Consider the following 23,561-nt stretch of genomic DNA (forward strand, 5'->3'; position numbering starts at 1 on the left):
AACTCGCGTGGCAGTGTCTCCCATGGACAAGGCCTCCCCCAGCCCAGATTCAGGTTACTTCTCTGAAAACCAAGAGGTTGGGACAGATGGTTACCATGGGGACACTCCGCTCAGCTATCTGCAGCGCCAGGGCTTGGCGGAACACAAAGCTTGCCACGATCCAACACCGCCTCGTCCTCACCGGTCTGACCTGCTCATGGGCTTGCTCAGTGGGACCAGGTGCTCTCTGCCTCCCATCTTGGGGGTCAGACAGGCAGCAGCAGGGACCCTCAGAAGGCTTGGAAGGCCCGCGCTCCTCAGCCCATTGTGACGGCCGGGTTCTGGTTCCATGGCCACCACGGACTCCCCTCCTGGTGAGGCTGAGAACTCAAGATCCGAACCAAGGAGGAGGAGCGGCTCCCCAGATACGTGGGGCTGATGAGGTGGGGGAGAGGGAAGGGAGCCCCCTTCAGCCACCAGCAGTTTCCTGTAAAAAATGGCCAAAGGGAGACGCTTCAACCCACCTTCGGATAAGGACGGGCGATGGGTAAGCAAGGCGGAGGGCCCTCTTCCTGCCTCCTCAGCCAGGGGTGCTGCGGCTCAGCACTGAGTTAACCTCCCCTGCGGCTACTCCCTGGAGCCTGACAGGCCAGCCTTGGGGCCTCCTCTGTGCGATGGGCCCCAGCAGCTTGGGGAGGTGAAGGAAGTCAGCGTGGAAACCTCAGCACTAGGCACCACGGTTTCCCGGGGGCAAGGCTGCGGCCTCTGCCTTCCCCACAGCCGCTGTCTCTCACCCCGAGCAACTGACAACGCAGGCCGCCCTGTGGGTCTCCCCACCGCGCGCGGCCTCTGCGGCCTGCAGACCCTGTCTCTTACTGACCGTACCCCGAGCTCCTCCAGCAGCGTCCGGCACACAGGATGCGCTTGACGAATACCTGTGGGGGGAGAGGACACAGGGCTAGAAGCAGAATCAAATTCCCGCCGCCTCAAAATCGGGCCGTGGCCCCCGATGATGAGATGGGCAGGGGCTGGCAACGCAGCGCTGCCCTTCGCATCACCTGGACACTCACCTCTGCAGCCTCACGCTCTTCCTCAGGCCCTCTCGTGGGTGCCTCAGAGCGGGTCTCTATCCTGCCGCCCTCCAGGCACCGCTGCTCCACCCTAAGGGGAGCTCTCGTCTCCTCGCGGCCCAAGGGCTGTTGCGTCTCCGGCAGGATCTTGCCCATTCCTCGTTTCTCCATCCACCCGCAAAGGGTGGCCAAGATGCGCCCGCCGCCCCGACCTGGGGAGACGAGCAAAGTGTGAGCTAGCGTCCCCAGGCGGGGGGCTCAGAAAGGCTCAACACGCTGCTGTCTGGAAGGAAAAGGAAACGTGGAAAAAACATCTTGGAGAATTTAGGTCTGCAGGCACAAGAAAGTCAACCGCACCCCCCGGGGAAGGCTGGCTGCGGTGCTGCCTACATCTGAGCTTATTGCCTGATCCCGGGAGCCTGACGGGCGAGGTGACAGGGCCGCGTGGGTCAGGAGGGATTCATGCCCCGCGGCCCAGCGTGAGGGGCGGGCACGCAGCACTCACATGTATGTCAGTGGACACGTCACACATCGGTGCCACTGACGTGTCACATGTTCACACCGTCTATGAAATATAGGCTGGCAATCTATGTATTGTTTGTGCGTCCCGCTTCATTCCACAAAGTTCTAAATGCAGTCACGTGTCCCTTTGTGGTGTCTGGTGCCGGTGGGCCACACCATGCTCGTGACATGGGTCCTGTGGGTGGGTGCCCACGGCCCCGGTGGGTATAGGCTGTAGCTTCTGCGTTGGCGTAATCACACTCTGTGACTTTCCCATGTTGACGAAATCACCTAAGGATGATTTTCCAGAACACATCTCGGTCGTTAAGTGGTGCATAACTGTGATGTGTGGAAAACAGCCACAGTATAATGGTAAAATAGAAATAAAAACATTCTAAGCCAGCTTAAATATACTTTGAAATCAGAGACTGAGATGGGGAAGCTGTACCACATAGATACACAGGCCATCTGGCCTCCATGGTAGTTATTTGGGCTTTGCGTTTTGGCTCTGAGTTTCCTGGCAGCCAAAGTAAAATAGGAAATGGTGTGAACTACATAATGCTAGTTGGTCGTGAAGAGAAAAACGTAAATTTCTCAGACTAAGTAGCTCTGTTTCTTTCTGTCGCTTACAATATCAGCTAGGGTTGTGTTTGACTGAATATTCTAAGCTGACTACAGTGTCTTTACCAAATAGGGGCTTGTCTTCCTCGGGGAGCAATCCACCCAGAAGCAGGCTGCTGGGGCTGCTAGGGCTGCTGCCTGGGGAGCTGTCAGTCTGGTTCTCTCCTGCCACCTGTCTGTCATCTCAGCGCAGGGCTGTTCAACTCAGGGTGGGGCAGGGCAGGAAAGGTCAAAGCACAAAAAGAGAGAAAACACCCATCAGATAAGTCTGCTCCTTTTTGTGGGAAAACCACAGCTTTCCCAAGCAGGATCCCTGCCCTGAAAACTTCCGCTTCCGTCGTCCATCTCATTGGGTCACATGGCCCCAGAGGAGTTTGGGGTGGTATTTTTCACCCCCCCCCAATGCAACCCCAAATGCAGTCAGCATTCCCTCGGGAGGGAGGATGGACCTTTTTTCTGCGTGATCCAGGAAGGTGCCCATGGTGCTCATCTCTCACTAAGGGGTCAAAGCAGAGGAAAAATAGTGCTGATCATGAAGTTTTCCAAAGTAACTTGCAGATGAGTTGGGAAAATTAAAGAAATTGTTGGCTTTGAGTCAGCGGCCGTTTGGGAGGACAGTAATTGCCGCATTAGAGGTGACAGTCATTTTGCAGTTGACCTTGCAAGTTGTTATCTGGCTGTTGCTGGGCAGGAAAGGGTTTTTTATACACACTGTCACCTTCCTATTGAATATTTCAGTCATTGAGAGATTGAATGCAGCAAAAATTTCACCGCCAACTAGTTAAAAAGCTATATTTCACGGTTACAATATCTAGCAGAAGGGTTTATTCCACAGCTATCATGCTATAGCCATTAAATGTATATTTTAAAGAGTGAAATTAAAATGCTAGAGCCATTTTTATAGAGATTTAACCTACAGACGTGCAGAATACAGATTAACTCAAGTCAGTTGTCATCAGCTGGTGAGAGGCGTTACCATAACTTCCCTCCCCGGTCTCGTTTTCTGGAGTGTTCCTGTTAGGGGGAAATGATGTCCTGAGCTAATCCCATACAGGCTTTGTGGACCTCACTCCCACTCCAGACTAAAGCCATCAAGACATTGGGAAAGACAAATCCCGTCACCACCAAAGGGAGGGTGGCTGGGACCTGAGGGTGGAGTTGGGCAGCCAGGTTGGATATAAAAACCAGACATGTGGGCCTTGGGTGCTCGCTCTGTCGCTCGCCTCCTGGCTTCACCGCTCCTGGCTGGCGGCCAGCTCTGAGAGCGCCATTTTGGGATTCCTGATCGGCGGATCGGGGAGGACGCATTTAAAACTTTGTCTCCCACTTTTCTCCCTGAGCTGTACATTTCCTCCTTTCCCCTTCCCTTGTAAATAAACCTTTTATTAACCTTTCGCGTGTGCCTGCAGTAGAGCATTGATAAGTCCTTTGAAGCGCGCGGGTGAGGACCCACAGTCAGGCACCCCGTTTTGTATCGGGGTTGCTCTACAACATTCTGAGCACGAGTGTGGATAAGGTCAGGCTGGAGGAAGCGAGAGGGGAAGGGGCCCTTTTTATTATTGATATTTGCTTAAGGAGTAATAGTTTAAAAACAACGAAAAATATAATGCAGAGTAAATTGAAATATGTAATTTGGCTTTGAAACTCTCTAGAGTATCTTGTTCAGTGGGAAAAGCCAGGGGTGATGCAGTGTGGACCATAGGGGCTAATTTTTGTAAAGTGACCCACGTCCCTCTGTGGGTACAGATGTTTGTACGAGGCCACAGGGCGTCCAGGTCTTGGTGACTATTGCCTCGGACAACACCACACTGACAAACGGGAGTCGTGGAGCAGGCTACGTAATGCAGGATGCTGCTGAAGAGCAAGATCCTGGTCCTTTTATTTACACACGTAATTGGTTGTAAGGAGATTAAAGAAAAGGGAAGGGTGTAGAAGATTAGGGATTGCGAGTCTGCCCTCCAGGCACTTCTAATCTAATTGATGATACACCCTAATCCCCAGCCATGGTTCTAATCTTATCAACAAGGCACTCCACTGATCAGCTTCTGGGGTCCCTTGTCATACATCGGTCCTCGGCCCCCTGGGCATTCCCGGACATACCTCGTGATGAATAAATCGGGAGTATGTGTTATGCATCATTCCTCAGCCTCCTGGGCATTCTGGACATACCTCCTGATGCACATGTTATGCATTGGTCCTCAGCCCCCCGGGCATTCTGGACATGCCTTGTGATGCATAACCTTCCCAGTGTGATCCAGCTTTGTGCTCTTGTTTGATTTGAAGGGCTGAAGGATTGGGCTCCTGTTCCTAAGTGGCCGGACCACTTTGACCTTGTTTAGGTGACAAAATGGCGGCCGAATAGGCTGCCTAGGAGTAGCAGACCCACAGGCGACGTCATGTGCGTGGCAGCAGGGGCGGCAGGAGAGGGAAAAAGAAAGTCACTGAAAGTCACTGTGAAATCAGAGGGACCTTCAATGTGATCCTCTGTATGCAAAATCATGCACACGGGGGTGTATGTTTTAATGGGATGCACGACTATGGGGCCACAAAGAGTTAACAGAAAGGGCAAGTTAGAGGATTTTGGGGGGATGTTCTTTTTTTCCTTGTGTTTTTCATCTTTTGAACTGCTGAAAACCCTGAGTGTATAGTATAACGCTAATCAGGAACAGAGTTACATTTGTTTTGGAGAGAAAAGACAACGTTAAACACATCATTAGCTAAGAAACTTTTCAACGATCTTGCCAAGAGTGTCTTCCTCTTGCCCCGAACACCTTCTCCTGGGGGAGCCTGCGGTCATTTCCTGTCTGTCATGGGGAGTCTGTCTGTGCCTGAGGGCATGAGGTGTGAGCTGGTTTCCCTGCCTTGATCCCCGTTTCTACACCTCCCCACGCCACCCCAACCTCCCCAGACAGCCATTCAAATGTGTCTGATGGAAGTTCCTTTACTGGGACCTGTTCTTGTAAGTTATGTCATGCTGCATGTCCCGGATCATTTATTTGCATCATGTTGGCTGGGGATCTCATGCTGTTTCTTTCCTTGTTCTGCTCTGCACCGAGTTTAGAATCTCTGTTCACTGCTGTGCGGTCTAGACCTCTGTCTCATGGCTTGAGAATGCCCCAAGTCTATGACTTATTTAATGCAATCCCCGCCCTCCTTTGTAATAGGGTAACATACGAAGGGCACCTTCAGTGTCAGGTGACTTTGATTCTGGCCACCTGGACGTGCAGCTCGACGATGACCTGAGGACAGCGGTGTTGGCCAATATCATGAACCAAGAGAGGAGGCCGAAGCCTGGCCTTGGGCCAGAGCGGCGGGTCAACAAAATGCAAGCTGACACAGAATGGTTGACCCTGGGAGCAGGTCTTTTCCTTTGAATCCCATCTACCCCACAGAGTACATACAATTATCCCCATTGTATAGCTAAAGAACTTGGGGCTTCACGAGGTTCACCTAGCAGGAGAGGCTGCTGCTGTGACTCCCACAGAGCCCACCTCTGTGACTCCCCCCACACCCCAGTGCCATGCATCCCCTTTGCGGGGAGGAGCTGAGGTCTTGTCTTTTGGTCACATTGTAGTTTCTATTCATGTTCCTCTCCTAGAGAACCCTACTTCAAAGCTTGGGGTGGTTTTTATTTATTTTTTTCCAAAAGATTTACTTATGCATACAAGAACTGGGGTACAGGCCAGAGATGTGGGGGGTGAGAGGATTCACCAGAGACAGAGTGGGGAACAGAACAGGTGGGTCTGCTGAAATCCACTGCTGAGGGGAGCAGTGGGGAGTCAGGAGAGGTCTGCTGTGCCATGTGGGTAGCTCCCTGGCCGGTGATCAAACTCATGCTGCAGAGGCTACAGATAACTTCACAGTGCTGGGCTTAAACCCTTGCACCACCAGGGAGGCCCGTTGGGGTGGTTTTTAAAAGGTGCTTAAACAGTGACCATCAAGTCCATCCACACCCCCTTCCCGAGTGAAGGGCTCCTTCTCCCAGCGGCTGAGGGTGTGGCTCTTGGTGGTGCCATCCCCTTGGAGTTCACTGGCTAAAGACAACTGCCTCCCCAAGGTCACCCCCTCTTCCTGGGCACCTGCACCTTATGACTGCTCCTAAAGGGCACATGAAGGCCAGTCTCCTCACCCCATACCCAGTGCCCCTGAGAGGTGAGCTAAGGGCCGAGCTGGAGCCACTTCCCTCCACTCAGTCCTTCTCCTTCCTTCCCTTCCATGGGACCCCCACCCCAAATAACCTTCCCCTCTTCTACCCCCCCCCCCAAGTCCTCAGTGCAGAATCACCTGGGCCTGTCCCTCCTGGCCTTCCTGTGCTATTGGCCCCACTCACACCTGCGGGAGCTTGGCTCTCCCTTTAAACTCCAGTGAGATCCGTGAGCTGCAGGGAGCCCCCAGACCAGATCTCAAATGACACAGCTCTGCCTCTCAGAACACATCAGCTCTTTCTCAGGGGGCCACACCCGCCCCACCAGGCCACAGAGACAATGCCAGGCTCCAGCGCAGCAGGGTGGGCCTGTAACTGGAAACAACCAGCGAGGATGGCCTCGGGCCATTACAATATTTTTTGTCTTGGAAAGAATACTTGAAAATTACAAAAATCATGCCATTTCCATCGCATGCCAGGCGTGACCGCATTGCATTTTAATCACTTTGCAAAGAAGCCCTGCTACTTGGAGCAGAGTCAGATGAGTCTGGTTCGAATCAAGGCGTGTGCTTTCTTCCAGTTCTCGCACATCGGACTAACGCAGAAGACACCAGAATCCATCACCAGTGCAACACTGAAAGAGCCCCGCAGCCCACATTTGTCTCAGCAGGTGGAGGGGAAGCTTCCCCCCATCTACAAGATACGGGAGAAGGTGAGTCCGCGGAGCTGGCCAGGCCGTATCGTCCCTGCTCTCCAAGGGGCGGCACCTCAGACATGTCCTGCTTCTCAGCAACTGCTCCTTCACCATCCCTGTGCCCCTCAACACCAGGGGCACCCCTGTATCACACCCTGGCCACTGTGGTGCCCCAGAGGCTCTCTAGAACGCGCCACCTCCTGGCCCTAACAGTTGAGTTAGACTGTCTGCATATAAGCAGCAGAGCCTTGGCCAAGGCTCATAGCTCATTCGTGAGCGCTGTCCACCCGGAAGGGACGAGCAGCCACAGAGACACAGAGGGTGGGGAGGAGAAGCTGGCAGTGACCTGACACCTTCACAAACCCTGTGCCCCTGGGGCCAGGCCTCTGGTCTTCCAGGACCCTCATTGGAAGAATCCTAGAAGTTGGCCTCAAAAGACTTCCAGCTTTCGGTTCCATGAACCTATAAACTTTCCCTTCCTTGCCTCCAAAGGTGTTTTGAAAGAGACTTGCTTCCTTCTGGCTTCCAGTAAGTTGACAAAAACGTGTCAAAGCCTGAAGCTGATGCACACCCGACCTCCCCTCACCCAGCGCTCTCGGGCCATCGCTGGGGACAGGTCTACTTATTCCAGGCCGCCTTGCCTGGCTCATCCCCCTCCCACACCGACTGTGCTGGTTCTGAAACACGGGGTTCTCAGGTCACTCTTCTGCCCCCCCCCCCACTCTCTTCCAGCAAGCCGTGAATAACAACTTCCCCTTCTCCGTACACGACAACCGGCACAGCTTCCAGGACTCCGGACACTACCTGGACATGGTGAGCACGTCCCTCCAATGACTGAGGGCTGGGCTGGGCGTCAGGGCTCTGCCATTGCAGACACTAGTGGAAACTCAAGGACTGAGCTCAACATTGGGACAAGGTGGAAGGTAAAGTCTCGTCACGTGTCATTAAGAAATTGCACGACATTCGGCACTTCCGTGCAGTTTTCAAAGTCGACCCCAGCTCCTGCTGCCAAGGTCTCCACGCCTCGTGGTCCCCGACGTGCCTCCCGAGACCTGTCCTCAGCTGGGAGCTTTCTGGGGAAGATCTGTCCTGGGAGAAGGGGGTGCCGAGGAATGTCTCTGGACAACAGAGCCAAGGCTTCTAGAAACAGGGCTCAAAGCAACCCCTAGAAGCAGAGTTGTCTCTTCTCTAGAGGGGCACGGTCTTCCCTGGAGAAAGGAAAGTCTCACAGCACTTGGTGCTGCGGTGGGAACAGTGCAAACCGCGTGTGTGACCTGAGATTTTCTAGTCGCCACCTTGTATAAGAAGGAGCAAGTGAAATTAATTTTAATAATTTGTTTTGTGGAACCCAATAATTCCCCAACGTATCAACTCACCATGTAATCAATGTGAGAATTATGAGTGAGATCTCTTACATTTTAGCTTGCATGTATCTTACAGACCTCACAGACATCTTACTAGGTCTTCAGAGCTTTGTTCTTACAGTCCCTCTCAACTTGGAAGACCCACATTTCAAGGGCTCCACTGCACCTGTGGCTAGGGGTTCCCAAACAAGACAGGGCAGGGTTAACACATCTTAGGCAGATTTAATACATGGAAGTTCTCTGAGAGTCCTTACCAAACCTGAAAACCCATGATGATGATGATGATGATGACAGTAATGTTGATGACAATAATAATGTGGTGATGATGATGGTGATAGATGCTATGATGATGGTGATGATGGTGGTGGTGATGATGACAGAGACATTGTGATGATGGTGGTGAGGTGATGGTGGTGGTGTGATGGTGGTGTGATGATAATGCTAATAATGGTGATGATAATGCTAATAATGGTCACCAGTTAGTCAGTCCTTGCCATGTATTAGCATTTCATATTATCTCATTTAATCCTCACAACCCTACTGGTTAATTACTCTTATTCTCAATTTAGAAATGAAGAAACTGAGAGCCAGTGAAGACAGACAACTTGCCCAAAATTACTCATTCCCTGAAGGATACAATATCCAAGCTAAATTGGAGTGGTTTAACCTGAAAAATCTGGTTTGCCTCTGGCAGAATATTGAATACAGAACATTTTGCCACCTCTCTAAATGGAATTTTTAAAATGATTCTAAATTACCAAAGCAACACACGATCTTTACATTTTTCAAATAATACAAAATTATATTAAATTAAAAAAATTTGCACCTTTATTTTCCCTACTCACAATCTCATGTTGGTGATTCATTAATCATCTGGTATGTAAAATTTGAGAATTTTTGCAATTCATGTGCAAACATACACACATAAGTGTTTATCTTGCTAATGATACAAACAAAATTTTATAACACATATATTTTACCAGAGTTATGCGAGTCTTGTAGAAAAACTTGGAAACTTTCCAACTCTCTCTACATTCTGGAGTAGTTTACATAATGTGCAGATTTTCAACTTAATGAAGGTTAGGTAGAATTTGCTCATAAAATTATTTGGGTTCGATATCTTTTAAAATGAGCTGTTTTTTCCCCAATACCTTTTTAATTTCTCCCTCAGTTATTAATTTATTTTATGGATACATGGTGCCTAAAATTTATTTTGTAACTTTCAAATGTATTTGAATACACTTATTTCAAATGTATTGAATACTCTTATCTTACAAGTGTTTATTTGAATACTGTTCTTTTAACTTATTTCAGTTCGATATTTAGTACATATACTTGCAATTGTTTTGTTAATAAATTCATGGAAACTATGAATATTCCTTGCCTTACTGCTTTGGCTATATCCCAAAGATTTTTCTAGCAAGTTTTCATTATAATTTGCTTCCAAATAGTACATGACTTAATTTTTAGCTTCTTTAAAGTAAAAAAAAAAATTTAGAAGAATGTCTTGAATTGTCTTTAAGTTTGGGATTTTTAAAAGATCATCCCCTTCTTGCAAATACCTAGTTATAGGGCCTCTAATAAGCTTTATAGGAAATGATCCACAATTTCTACATTTTTAGTTATAAAGATTATCTTTGTTAGCTTATACATGATTAATTTTAACAAATGCTCCAAGGTGTTTAGAAAGAAAATATATTCCCTCTCTGTTGGTGATAAAGTTCTTTGTATTTATTAATTCTGGGCTGTAATTATATTATTCAAAACCTCTTTCTCCTTTTCTTAATTTTTGTCTTAATCCATCAATTTCTCTTTCTAAGATTATTTTTGAATTTCTCTCCTTTTTACATTAGATAGTTTCATACCATGTCCTTATGCATAAAAATTCATGATTATTTTATTCTGTTAGTGGCTTTTGTTATTTATTAAGTGAAGAAACCCTCTTTAATGTGTGTTAGTACGTCCAGTGGTGAATTCTCTGACGTCAGCATGACCCCTATTTCTTTTTGCCAGTGTCTGTTCTTTATACTATGGTCCTTTCCTTTGTCTTTATACTTTTCAGTCTTTCTCTTGGGTTTGCTTTTATCATAAATAGAACTAACATTTTTTTTAATCCAGTTTCTTTTTACGAGCGTCTAGCCCATTCACACAGTTAGAATTTATGTTTTTTGGCTTTATTTCTGACATTTCATTTTCTGTTTATCATATTTGCATGTTGTTTGATGCCTCCCTGACTTTGCTAGATTGGATTTGCTCATTCTTTTATGCTGTTCTACTAGTGGTTACCTTCAGTATAAACGTTCACGAATCACATGAGCACTATTAATCTGAGTATAAAAATTAAGAGCTTCTCCCCAAGAATAAGGCAAGTCCTCCTGGGTGTCTTATCTCTCTCACTCCCTTTCCAGGGGTTCTTCTGTGGGGGGCCAGGCTGTGCTCTCCTGACACATGGGGGGCCATTCTCTCAGGACACAGTTAAGTGCCACCTCCCAAAGGTCACACCAGGGGCACTGACTGCTCCAGTCAAGTTGAAAGTCTGGAATTTCTGCTCTAGACTGGCTTCCTTCCTCCTACCCGCTCTTCTCCCCTCCCACCCTCTCTTGCTCCTCCCTCCCTCCCTCCCCTACCTTCCTTCCTTTTTGTGAATTCATAAAATATCAATATATTTCATAGTCACATTATCAGCAAGTATTTAGGCTGAAATACAAACCCTACTTGTTGCTTTACTTGTTACTTCCCTCGTAGTTCTTTTTCCCTGTCCCTTGTCTCTTCCTTTTGTTTGCTTTTCATTGTTTCCCCAGGTTTCCTTGAGTCTTTTGGGGGAAGGAGCTTGGGCCAGGGACCCCTCTGAGTCATTCTGTCTCTTTCCTCCTGCTCCTGCTCCAGGGTAATCTGTGTGACGAGCTGGGACACCCGGAGCCCGGCCCTGTCCCCTTATTAAGCGCCCCTCGAAGGCCTGATCTGAGCGTGACTCCTGCTGCTGCTCTGAACGATGCCTATGAAAAGACAAGCTCACTTTATTAATGTGTGTGCAACGAGTGTCTATTCCCTTCCTGTCTTTTGCTTGAACGGATGGTTTTCTTTTTTCACTTCTTACCTAGTCAGGCCAGAATCGGAAGCATAAAACAGAACACACAGCAATCCCCAGGCTCACATGGAAGGGCTGAGAGTCAGGGAGGAAGCCTGGGGGCAGAGACCCAAGGGGCTGCCTCCTCCATGGGAACCCTCTGGGAAGGGATGAACTTCTTCACAGTAAGGAACATCCATCCCGTGCTGGGGACGCGGCCAGTGGGGCAGCCCAGGAGCCACTTGGATGCACAGAGCATCCTGGGGTGCCTGGGAGTCCAGGTTGATAATCGCCTGTGGTCTTTCTGGTTCTGGTCCAGTCCCCTCGGTGGAGAGGTGGCCTCGAGGACAAAGACCAGACCCCAGCAGGATGACACGTTGGATCCGAAGGGCTGTTGAAGGGAGTTTCTGGGCATGGCTGTCTCGTGTGTTTAAGAGCAAACAGTCAAGTAAATGGTTTTAATAAAGAGCTTGAGCTCTGTGACCCTGAATATTTTCCTTTTAATCTTCCTGCAATTCTTCCCCAGGGCTTGGGGCGTAAGAAGATCCCCCCAGAAAAAAGGCAACATGTCTCAAGAAATTTCAATCTTTGGGCGTGTGACTATGTTCCATCTCATCTGGACGGCTTATCAAATAACCAAATATCGTATGTCAGTCAGAAAGCTGCGGTGGTCCCACTCTTCAGACGCTTTCCAAGACACCATAATGAGATCTGGAGCACTTTTAAATGTATCCCTGAGAGAAGCCACAAAGAGATTTTGAAAAATGGTCCAAAAGTCAGGTTTGCTGTTGACAAAAATGTCGTTTTTCCAAGTGAGCCCTAGTCCTTCCAGAAGATTCTTCATGAGTTTTGTGATGTTGCTGTTTCATCGGACTTTCTAAAACTGTGTACTTTCTCATCCAGCATTATCCTTTGACATAAGATTTGTTCAGAACAAGAGACTTTACAAACCTTAACATGGGGTTAAGTTTTCTTGTAGTGATAATATAGATGCTAAAAAAAAGCCTGTATATTGAGAAATGAGAAATAGACTGCCTTACCATTCTCTACCTTTAAAACAGTTTCATGATTTTCAGTAAGTTTGAAAACATTCACATTCTTATCAAATAAAGATGCATTATCTCTAGGGTCCATTTTCATTTTGGAATGTCAAGCAATACTGAGCAAGCAGGCCTTGATTTTACCACCTCTCTGATCCTTGTCCTGAGCCTCAGAAAGGAGCTAACCAGGTGTTTTCGTTCTGTGGATTCGCAATTGTGTGGACGAGCATCAACACAAACACTTTGAACACAACCTGAGATGCTCAGTCTGAATCCCTGTCACACTTTGTGTTCTCTGTCACCTCCCAGCGACCGAACCTGTTTAAGTGATCACAGAATTGGATCTGATGCACCCAGGACACTCTCCATAGCTTTCTTTTGCCAAATTAACAAAAAACATTTATTGCTTACAGTTCTGGGGGCTCAGGAGGCCAAGGGCCTGACGGGAGGGCACAATCCACATCTTAAGCAATTGATTTGGAAGTTGAATTACATCTGGAAGCCACCTGGCATTGATAGTCATGGCAGTGGTGTTGCGTTATGTTCACAGATTCTGCCCATTTACAAGAGTGAACACCATGGGGTCGCCTTAGAATTCTGCCCACCACCAACATCCCAGTCAGGACACTGACATCGGTACAACTCACTGACTTTATCAGATGCTGCCTGTTTTACATGCCTGCGTGCGTGCGTGCGTGCATGTGTGTGTGTGTGTGTGTGTGTATCTATGTTTGGAGTCTCTTACTGGCTATAACATCATACATAGACCATCTCAGATTGGTTAGGCAAGCCTGATATTACAAGATATGCACACTTGGGAATGGGGTGGGTTATTTCACTTTGAAGATCTTTCTCTTTTGCTCTTCATTTTATGGTCTAGCAGGGATTTTCACTACAGAAAACTTTTTCTGCAATTATGTCGTTGATTATTTTATCTTCTCCATGTTCTCCTTTTCTTCTAGAATGCTTTGTAGGTGGATACTGAAATATTTGCAACTAACCCTTTATATTCTCTTCCTGCTTTCCTGTTTGCACTGGTAACTGGGAGAAACCTTAAGCTTCCAGTTCACAAACTGGCTTTTCTATGATCCATTCTGCTACTAAATCAATGTACCTGGCCTTCCTGTAACCAAACATTTAAATTTCCTACGTGTCTATTGGGCTCTCATTTATGCAATGTTTAATTCTGTCTGATAATAATTTTACTGATTTCAACATCCTGTTATTTTTCTCCATTCTCTGTGTTTTCTCAGGCACTGCTAAGTCTGTCTGTCTTCCCAGCATAGTGCAAACATTTGCTGATTCTCGGTTTCAGGCTCATGTTGGGCTTTAAGGATCCTTGTGACAAGGAATGAAAGCACATGGACGTCTGGGTGACCAACTTGGCGTCGGAGGCACTGAAATTCAGGCCAGGGCACGTCCAGACGTCCACCCACCGGACGCCTTCCCCTCTGGGAAGACACCCAGCTGCCTCGCCGGCCCAAGACTGAACGTGACCCCACCACCGCAACTCTCACTTTTCACCGACTTCGTACTGACTCTTACTTGGCTGGTGGGAATTGACTGGTGCGTGGGAGCAGGGGGACGACCCCCCTGTCTGGGCACACACCAGGCGCCTCCTGCGCTGTGTCCTGGGCTCAGCACTGAAGCCCTCAGGAAGCACCTATTTTTTTAAATCAGGTTTCCACTTCCAGCTCTCACTTGTTAGCTCACCCGTGAGCAGAGCGTGTGTCCTCACACTGTCGACATGAGGCCAGTGAGAGGCAGGTGCCCTGGATAGGGCCCCCGGCTGGCTTCTGGGAAGGGATCCCCATCGGGCCACGCTGCCGTCTGCCTGACCCGCCTGTTACAATGGTCCAGTTCCCCGCTTGGCACAGACAATGCGAGGAGGACCAATGCTGGCAGGGGGTTATATATAACCCCACTGAGCGCCAGGGCCTGCTTCTTCCCAAATCCATGGCCAAATCCGCTGGCACCCCGCAGCAGCCACCATGTTTGCAGCCTGGCGGCCAGCTCCTAGAAACTCAGGCCCACATGTCACAGAAAGTAACCCAGAAGCAAACAGATGGGGGAGCAACCCTATTAAATTCCAGCAGACACAGCTGCCTCCTAGAGACGGCTCTGGAGGCCTGCTCTGGGGTTGCAAAGACAGGGGAGGGTTAGAAGGGCAGTCGTAGCCCCAAGGCCACAGCTTCCTCCTCAAGGGACACAGAAGATAGAGTAGAAGAAGAAACAACTCAGCATGTAAGTCACCACTATTAGAGCCACCTCTGCCAGCCACCCCAAGTGTCTCCCACATTTCAGGAGATACAGACTCTCAAGCAGGGAAACCAGGTCTCTGCACCTGCCGATCACGTCTCCCCCAGATGGGTTCCCTGCTCCCACCTAGGGACCTGAGGGTCCTAACAGGGATTCAGTGGAGGGCAGGCTCAGCCCTTGTCCTCCCCAATTTGTGGGGTGTATTTTCAAACCCTTAAAAGTTGGCTTTGATTCTGTAGTATTTGCTTTCATGTCCGAGCAATGGTGTGAATAATGGTTTCCTACCTTGGGGACCACAGCATGGCCAGCACCCAAATAGCCCAGCCCCTTTGTGTTGGTTTTAAAGTCACAGCCTGTCCCAGTGTGGGGGTGCGGGCTCACCCTTCAGTTCCCTCAGAAGCCAGCGTTGAGAACCTTCAGTTCTTAGGAGAAAAATAAGAAAGGGCTGTGGAGTCATAGTAAACCTCCTCACAGCCTTTACAGGTTGCTTTCAAATTCACTTAAATAAATTGGAAACAATGACACACTAGAATGAAGACATTATCGTGACACCCCACACACCTTAAGTCGTCTACACGGCGGCTCCTGTTCTGCGTCCTTTGTGGAAGGAAACTGGGCGCTGCCTGCCGCCCCTTCTGCAGGCGGCTCTGCACACTCCAGCTGGTTTGCACAGCATGCTCCCCCGCAGCCCGCAGGACCCCGCGCTGCTGCTAAGGCTGTTCCATGGGTCGAGACACTCGACACTCGAAGGAATTAAACCCTTGAAAATCTTTGTGGAACCCCACTGTGCTTAAGTTTCCAGCCCCATCTCCTCAGGCCTCGTGGCTGGCTCTGCCTGCCCCTCAGAGCGCCCTGCAGGAAGGCTGGCCTGTCTCCCTCACCAGGCGCCTCCTGCCGCTTGCTCGCCCCTCCCAGGGTGCCCTGGCAACCCCCTTCTGCTGCCTTTCTCCCCCTAACACCAACAGTCTACAACAAAAGTGACCCCCAATTCAGTTCACTAGAGTTGAAATTTTAAAAATTACCAAAGAGGTTCATAGCGCTGAGGAGTTAGGTGAACGAGGGATGTGGGGCTGGGGGAGGATCAGCCTCTCCTCTTGGGGTTAAAGATTGGGGGGTATACTGACCATCCATAGAAACACACATCAGGTCACCGGCCGCAAAGCAGTCTTTCTTCACGTAATCACTTTCTACTTGAAAAGCAACACTGTCCAATGACCTCATAGAAGAAAATGGAGGCGCTGGCCCCGGAGGCCCCAGGGTGAAGCCCACATCCAACCCCCACTTTACCAAGACACTAGTCTTCCATAACGTGGCTCGGTGTCGATGACCTGGCATCACCAGTTCTTTGTTTTAGTGTGTTTGAAGCAAAGAATAAACATCCAGTTAAAGAAGCCCCAATGTACTAATCAATTCTTTGCAGGTGTTCATAGATTTCTCCTGTTTTAATGAATTAGATTTGGCCGGGTGCCATCCTAGAAATGACTGAGACACTAAAAGAACAGCTGATGGTAGTAATGATGTTTCCAGGGGTGCTGCCTTTCTAGAACAATCTCAGGGACCCACTGTGAGCGGCATAGGCATGCACACAACAAGTGTCTGATTTATACTCGGATCCCGAGGCCCTGCAAAGAGCAGAGGGAAGGTTTCCAGATAAAACCGGCTCCTCTGTGCTATTTCAGGCAGAGAAGAATGTTCTCGTCGGGTCTGCTTTGACGTTCATGACTAATTCAGAGATTGCCTCGTGCCTTCTTGTTTTGTGCATGTTGTGCCCTCTGGTCTCAGACGTGGTGGCCGCGTGTGTCCCCTGACCAGCCGTTGTGGGAACAGCCTCCACTTGGCGGGTGAGTGGTGAGTTGCACCTCCAGTCTGCGCCCAGAGCCTGCACCACTGCCCCCAGGTCAGGGGGAAGGGACATGTCCCCCAGTTTAACAATTTTTTAACCTGCAGAATTGGTTCGGTATTGAGGACTCCTGGGGTGGGGGGAATGGGTATGGGGCCGATGGACTTGAGCCTGTCAGCTAAGTACAGGTTTCCCATACGTTTTGCTGAGTCAGGGGAGAATCCTGCTGTTAGACTCACACCCCAAGAACCCCAAAACAAGCAGGAAGAGTCAATTTCCTCCCCCAGGCGCTTTGCTGCGCCCACAGTCTAGGGTCTTGGTGTGGTGTCCCAAGCCACGCCTGGGGGAGACCCTGGAAGCTGGGCTGGGCTAGGGCTTGGGGCGGGGCCGTCCCGCTTTTCTCGGGGCAGGGTGGCCAGCACCTCCCAGGCAGGCACTGCTGGATCCCCGCCCCGCACTGAGGGTGCGGAGAGCTGCGGAAGTGTGAGCGCGAGCGCTGCCTTGTGAGTATCTATCAAAACAAGCGAAAACGTCTCTTTAACACACAGTATTTAAGTAAATACGCCGTGGATATACCAAAATAATACCCCCAAGCATTAGACAACAAATCAACCCCTGTCAGAGCCTGACTCACCGAATAAATGGGGTGAATAAAACTAGCTCACGCACTCCACCGAGGCCCTGAAGCCGCCATGTGCTGTGGGCAGGGTGTGGCTTCCGTGCAGAAGAGCCAGGATAGGCCCAAGTGCTTTATCACCCCTCCCAGTTGGAATCAAACAGGTCTGCAAGCTCCCCAACAGGGTGATACCCCCACAAGAGCACAAGCCCCATCTTCCCCCGGCTTCCCCTCTGGCTGCCTAGTTAGGAGCGAGCATCTAAGGGCCATTAGCTCCATGCCACCCGGCGCCGTCTGGCTGCAGTTTATAGAGAACGATCCCAGCTCCAGCAGAAGAGCCACTCTGCTCAGCACCACGTCCCAAACAGCCACTCACAGGGTGAAGTGGCCGTCGTGGTCGGCAGCCTTCTCTGCAGAACATGGCCTCTCCTCAGCCCGCACGAGCGTCATAAGTGTCCTAAACATTCTACCAGCTCAGTCTAAGGTTCCAGGACAAATGTCGTGGAGCATCGAGTCAGATCCTTGAGTCAGATCCTCCGCATCAAATGCCCTTGTGCTTCCAAGAGGATTAGCAGTTCTCAGTGTAACCCCAGGGAGAAATCCTGCTGTTCCTCCGAGTCTATTTGGTATGGAAACGAGGCCTGACTGACATCTGAGACATTCTACGTCTTTGAAGCAAGGTTTGCCTCTGCTGGTGCACAGTCCTCTGGGAGCACAGGCTGGTTCTGGGTGAAGCAGGTGTACGTGCCAACTGAGTCTGGGCTGACTTCCAGCCACGCCTACATATGCCCTGCTTCCCTTTCCCAGTCTGCACTGTTCCTCCCCAACTGACCATTGCCCTGGGCCCTGTGGGCAGCTGCACCTCGTATGCACCCATGTGAACCCTTGAACCATGCCAGACACCCTGTGTGCATCTTCGTTCAGTGACTGCTTTTTTTTTTTTTTAAAGATTTATTTATTTATGCACACAAGAGATGGGGTGCAGGCCAGAGATACAGTGGGTGAGAGGATTCACCAGGGAAAGAGTGGGGAGCAGAACAGGCAGACTGAAAAATACACTGCTGAGGGGAGCAGCGGGGAGACAGGAGAGGTCTGCTGCGCCATGTGGGTTGCTCCCTGGCCGGCCGGGGATCGAACTCATGCTGCAGAGGCTGCAGATTGCTTCATAGTACGGTGCCCAACCTCTTGTGCCACCAGGGAGGCCCTCAATGACTGCTTTTAAGTCACTACTTGGGCACTGGGGCCAAGGGTGACAGAGAGACACCCCCTTGCTTGGAGTCCAAACCTCCCAGGCTCTCGGAGGGTGAAACCAAGCTCCCCCCTGCAGCAGCCAAGGATTCCAACTAAGAATGCCGATTAAGCGTGGATCAGGCGATAATGCTTTGAAAGGTCATAATTATAATTTTATTAAGCTGTGATCGGGGAGATAAATGTCATAGAAATGTGTTTAATATTGGATACGTATTATATTACAGAACAATTACGAATTTGTGTTTCTTGTGTACATTAAAATTTGGATGTGTGTAAGGGCCAGAGCTGAGTATAATTTTTTATCTGCTGGATGAGGAATTGATTTTAATTCTTTCTCTGCTAATTACAGGAAAATTAGAAAACCAAACTATTTACTAAAGCACTAAATACATTTTGATTACTTGTGGATAGAAGCAGTTATTTTGGTTTCATTTATTTACTTACTGGAAGCATAACGCTAGGTAGAATGAAGAATGAATTCTGTGAGAGCCCAGGGTGTGGTTATTTTCAGCAGAAGGAACGAGGCCGCCTGCCTTCCCATCTCAGAGTTGGAGTTTTCCTTGGGTAAAGCCGGGCATGCTTGGACCCTGCTCAGGCAGAGCTGGCTCCACAGGGCTATTTACCCGTGCCACCTCCTGGGATTAAGCCATGGTAGGTTCTGGGGAGGGGTTTTCCAGGGGCCAGGGCAGAGCTCTGCCTCTCTGGGCTGGAGCAAACTGGAAGAGTCTGCACCAGTCAGGGGGACAGTGAGTGACCCCTGGTGCCTTCTCCTGGTTGCATGGAGCAGCCAGTGGGGCCCACTTCTGGTCAAGACTCTGCCAGGACATCTTCACAGAATCAGGTTCTTAGTTACAATTATTCTAGTGCCTGAGGACATTAGGGGGACAATAATAGAGCTGGGGAGGCCTCGACCCCTCATCCTTCCTCACTAAGGGGAGCCCTGCCCCAGGGAAGTAGTCCTCTGCCTCCTCAGAACCCCTCCCTGCCCAACAACAACCCCCCCTCCTTAGCTCTCTGCCTGGTCCCAGGCTGCAGGAGCTTGGGGACGAGGCCTCCCTCCCCATCCTGTAGCTGGCGCAGGCTTCAGTTCTTTCTGTGACCTTCCCAGATTTAGTGCCCTAAACATCAGTGTTTCAAAACAGCCAAGTACCGCACCAGGGCTTGCAGAAGTGGACATCTGTCTAACCTGATTTCCGGCAGCACAGGCATCTTCCCGTTCGGGCGGTGGTCGCTGTGGTTTCCCTGCACAGAGCAGGGCAGATAAATCAAGATGCGCTCACGAAGAAGAGCAGACTGAACTGAGGTCACATGCATGTGCTCCTCCTCTGAGGGTAGATTCCCTTTAGTTATGTGATAGCTGTGCTTGCGGGGAGTGAGCGAAGATGCAAGTTAGACCCTGGACTAAGTCCAGGGAGAGACCCAGTTCAGGAGGAAGAGGCCCCAAAGCAAAAGCCGCTTCCCCCACGGAACTCTGGCTGGGAGGAACAGCCCAGCAGGAGCGGGACAGGGGCTCACACATGTGGAAGCAAGGAGAGAGACCCTGCTCTGTGCAGGGGAGACTCAGGAACCCGGGCCTTGGGCAGCACCCTCTGGGCCATGCCAGGGCCACACATATCACTCAGGCGTGAGTTCGATCTCTGGCCGGCCAGGGAGCAACCCACATGGCGCAGCAGACCTCTCCTGTTGCACCCACTGCTCCCCTCAGCAGTGTACTTGGTTGATCTGCCTGTTCTGTTCCCCGCTCTGTCTCTGGTGACTCCTCTCACCCCCCGCATCGCTGGCCTGTACCCCAGAACTTTTTAAAAATCACCTATGAAGCCAACATCCTTCATCATTGGCCTTATAAGACTGTGCAAAAGCTGAGTTCATTGTTTTTAAACATTTGGACTGGGAAAACATAAAACAAAGTCAGGTAACTTTTTAAACCAAGGAAGCTAAAGTTATCTGGCACCCAGGAGCGGAGGATCCTGTGGGAGGGGCGGGCAGCCTGAGGCCTCACCCAGCTCCGCCAGCCCCTGGGGCCTGCTGGCTCCTGCCCGCCTTTGTTCAGCTGGAGCTGCTCCCACCAGCACTCAGACCGGGCAGAGCTGTGTCCATTTATGGGAATGTCAAAGACCAATAAATAAAAAGTTTAATTTCCTGATTCCCTGAAGTCGAAGGGGCTTAGGAAGTGCTCACCAGTTCTTCCTAGAACAGACTTAAAAAAACCCGTGAGCAGCACCTCAGATCAAATTTCATTGCTCATAAAAAAGGAATCAGATAATGTTAAGTGAAAACAAGCAGGATACAAAGGACACTGTGTTTACAACAAAAACTCCCTGCTTGGGGGAACGGACTGGGAATGTTCAATCCTTATCAGACCCGTGGGCCGGACCGGATGCTGGGAGTTTTCTCCCATTTTCTAAATTTTCTGCGTCTCTATTTGTTTAATAACCAAGGGAAAAAACCTGGCAAAACAATTCCTTGATTGTTTAACAGATGCTATTATTCAGAACCAAGAGCTGCACGAGGCTTCGGGCATGAAGTAAATCAGCTCAAACCCAAGAAACTCAATGACGTGTCCTAAGTCTGAGATTCTGCACTCTCCTTTGGAGGACCCCGAACCCTCAATGGTCCACGGCTGCCTTGGTTACTCAGCGCTTCCCCACCAGGCCTACCCACTTACTGATTCTCTCAGGTAATCCTTGTTTGGGAACACCCCTCTGTAAGAATGGTATGGAAAGGTGGGGCCATGCGCTAGGCCCCTAGTTCCTGTGTCTAGTAAGAAAATGAGCAGGGGCACAGCTGGATGACTCACAAGGACCCTGCAGGCGGGTGTGTGTGGGGGGGCTCACCAGCCTAGCCCCCGGGCCCACACTGTCAGGGTGGAAGTTCACAGCCGCGTTCCTCTGGGGACCATAGCAGAGGGGCCTCGTGGGCTATGGCTGGGTTTGTTGACGGGAGAGAATAGCTGGGGGCAGCTGCATCAGCCGACCTGGCTCTCTTGTACCCTCCCTTCTTGTCTCACTCACCTCCACTGGCTTCCCCTCTCTGGACCATTTCCTGGATGGGGGTCCCCAGGGCCCCACTCCCCAGCACCCTCTCCCCAGCCTCCTCCTCCTGCTCCTCTTCCTGTGTGCGCTCTGTTGGCCAGTGGACCAACAGATTGGCCGTAGTGATCGGCCATAGTGAACTGTTTACTCCGCCGAATTTTCTGCACCCTCCTGGGGTGCCAGGACCTGTACCAGGCAGAGGAGACGCAAGACAAGGGGTGTCGCTGCCCTGGGGGGCCTCCAGTGGGGAGGCCTGCAGACAAGCAGAAGTGATGGTTGAGTCAAAAACCCAGGGTGGGCCTGGCCCCTGCGTGTCCTGTGAGCACGTAAAGTCAGCAAGGCCAACCGTGAGCTCAGACTCCTTCTTCCCCCAAGTCAGGCGGTGGTGAAGCCACCACTGTCTGTGCAGTCGCCACAGCCCAAGCCTGGGCGTCCGCCAGAGGCCACCACCCTCCCTGCGCCCGGCCACTCTGCCCTGGAAGTGTTTCCAAGCATCTTCTTCCTTCCTCTCCCTCACACTCCCCTTTCTGCTGACGTGCTCTGCCATCTCCCATCTGCCTCTCCAGACTCCAGGTGGCTTTCCTAAAACACACCCAACAGTCAACCACCACTGGCGGCTCCGGATGGATCGAGTTCAACCCCCCTCCAAGCCTGTCCCCTCAGGGTAATCCTCCAGGGGCAGCCTGCACCCACTCCCAGTCACCGCCCAGGGCCTTGGCACCTGTCACTGCCCGGGCATGCGGCCCTCGCTGCCAGTGCTGGGCTTGGCTCTCCTCCTCAAAGCTTCACCACACCCTATCGGGATCCCCCCAGGACGTCCTCACCTGTTGTTCAATGCCATCCCCTTAGGAGCCTCACACTCCCAGGTCTTCCCCAGGTCATCTCCTTTCCAGAATGTTCCAGATCAGGACTAAGATCTCCACCGCCCTGCTGTACCCCTGCCATGGCCCCCAGCAGCTATGGGCAGAGGTCATCTCCAGTGCTTGCATTGCTGACCTCTGCTCATGTTTTGTGACCCAAAATACCCCAATTTCAAAACATAAAAATACCTGAATCATGAGGTGTGCTTGAGAGTTACAGGCTGCAGCGGACTTTCAGGTCCAACGAGGTCACGCCCGCTGGCCGAGGGCTTCGACCACACGTCCTGCCCGCGAGCACTTCCAGGACGCCCGGTGGCTGCTTCAGTGTCTGTCTGTTTCCAGGGTTACTGGAGAAATTGAGTTGTTTTTTAAAAAGATGTTTGTTAGTCATCGGCATTTCTGCCAGAAGTCCTTGATAGAATCCTCTTAAAAATGCAGGTGGTGGGGGTGGGGGGAGGGAGGCGGCCTGGAGAAGAGTCTCCGAAGAGTTGAGTCCAGGGACCTGGCCCCTCCCCCGTCAGGGCCGGACCCCCCCTCCTTAGCCTCCCTGTTTTCTTCGGGACTGAATCCTGCAAGATTTCATCTCTTTCTGGGACGATTTCTCCAAACTGGGCTGTCTCCCTTGAGTGTTCTCCTGGAGACACTTGAGCGGAAATGCCGGGGGTGGGGGTTCAGTCCTAAATGCTGGTCCACAGCCAGACAGAGCCTGTTAGGACCAGGTGCGGAAGATGATTGCAGTGATTTCTCACCTAAAAACAAAACCCAAAGAGGCTCTTTGCTGAAATATGTGCCATCTTCAGGCTGGTCCCCAATGATCCGCACCTCCCTGGAAGGTCCACTGTGCTGTGCTGATCCCCCGTGCTGAATCGGGGTCCACCCCTTGTCCCCAGGAGTACATGGTGGCAGTGAGCAGATCTGACTCTGAGGAGCAGACGTGGAGATGGATCAAGCATCAGCCTGACTCTCCCTCCCTCCCCCACCCCTCTCTCTCTCCCTGGGGATGCTCACCCTTGGACCAGAGACCACACGCTCTGCCCTGCCTGCTGAAGAGCCACCTGCAGAAGAAACTGAGGTCCCAGCCCCAGCCAGCCTCTAGTCCAGGCCTGAGCCGACAAGCCTCACCTGTTTCCAGACCCCACCTGTGCATCTTCCACAGCAGGCCCCGCACACCACTCCCTCTCCCAACTCTTGACTCCCACGACGGTTGTTTTGCACCACTAAGC

At 50.7% G+C, this 23,561-nt stretch overlaps 1 protein-coding gene across 1 annotated transcript; it reads left to right on the plus strand.

Annotated features, from left to right (window-relative positions):
• Positions 1-475: 475 nt before the first annotated feature.
• TEX36 (testis expressed 36) lies at positions 476-8,059 on the plus strand (the record flags this gene model as incomplete). Its single annotated transcript, XM_084244376.1, has 3 exons — positions 476-526; positions 6,896-7,027; positions 7,742-8,059. The coding sequence occupies 3 exons, from the start codon at positions 476-478 to the stop codon at positions 7,841-7,843; spliced, it is 285 nt and encodes a 94-aa protein (XP_084100502.1). The 3' UTR covers positions 7,844-8,059.
• Positions 8,060-23,561: the final 15,502 nt, after the last annotated feature.

This window comes from Talpa europaea (genome assembly GCF_964194135.1).
Source record: "Talpa europaea genome assembly, chromosome: 10".
In the NCBI taxonomy this organism is placed as follows: Eukaryota; Metazoa; Chordata; class Mammalia; order Eulipotyphla; family Talpidae; genus Talpa; species Talpa europaea.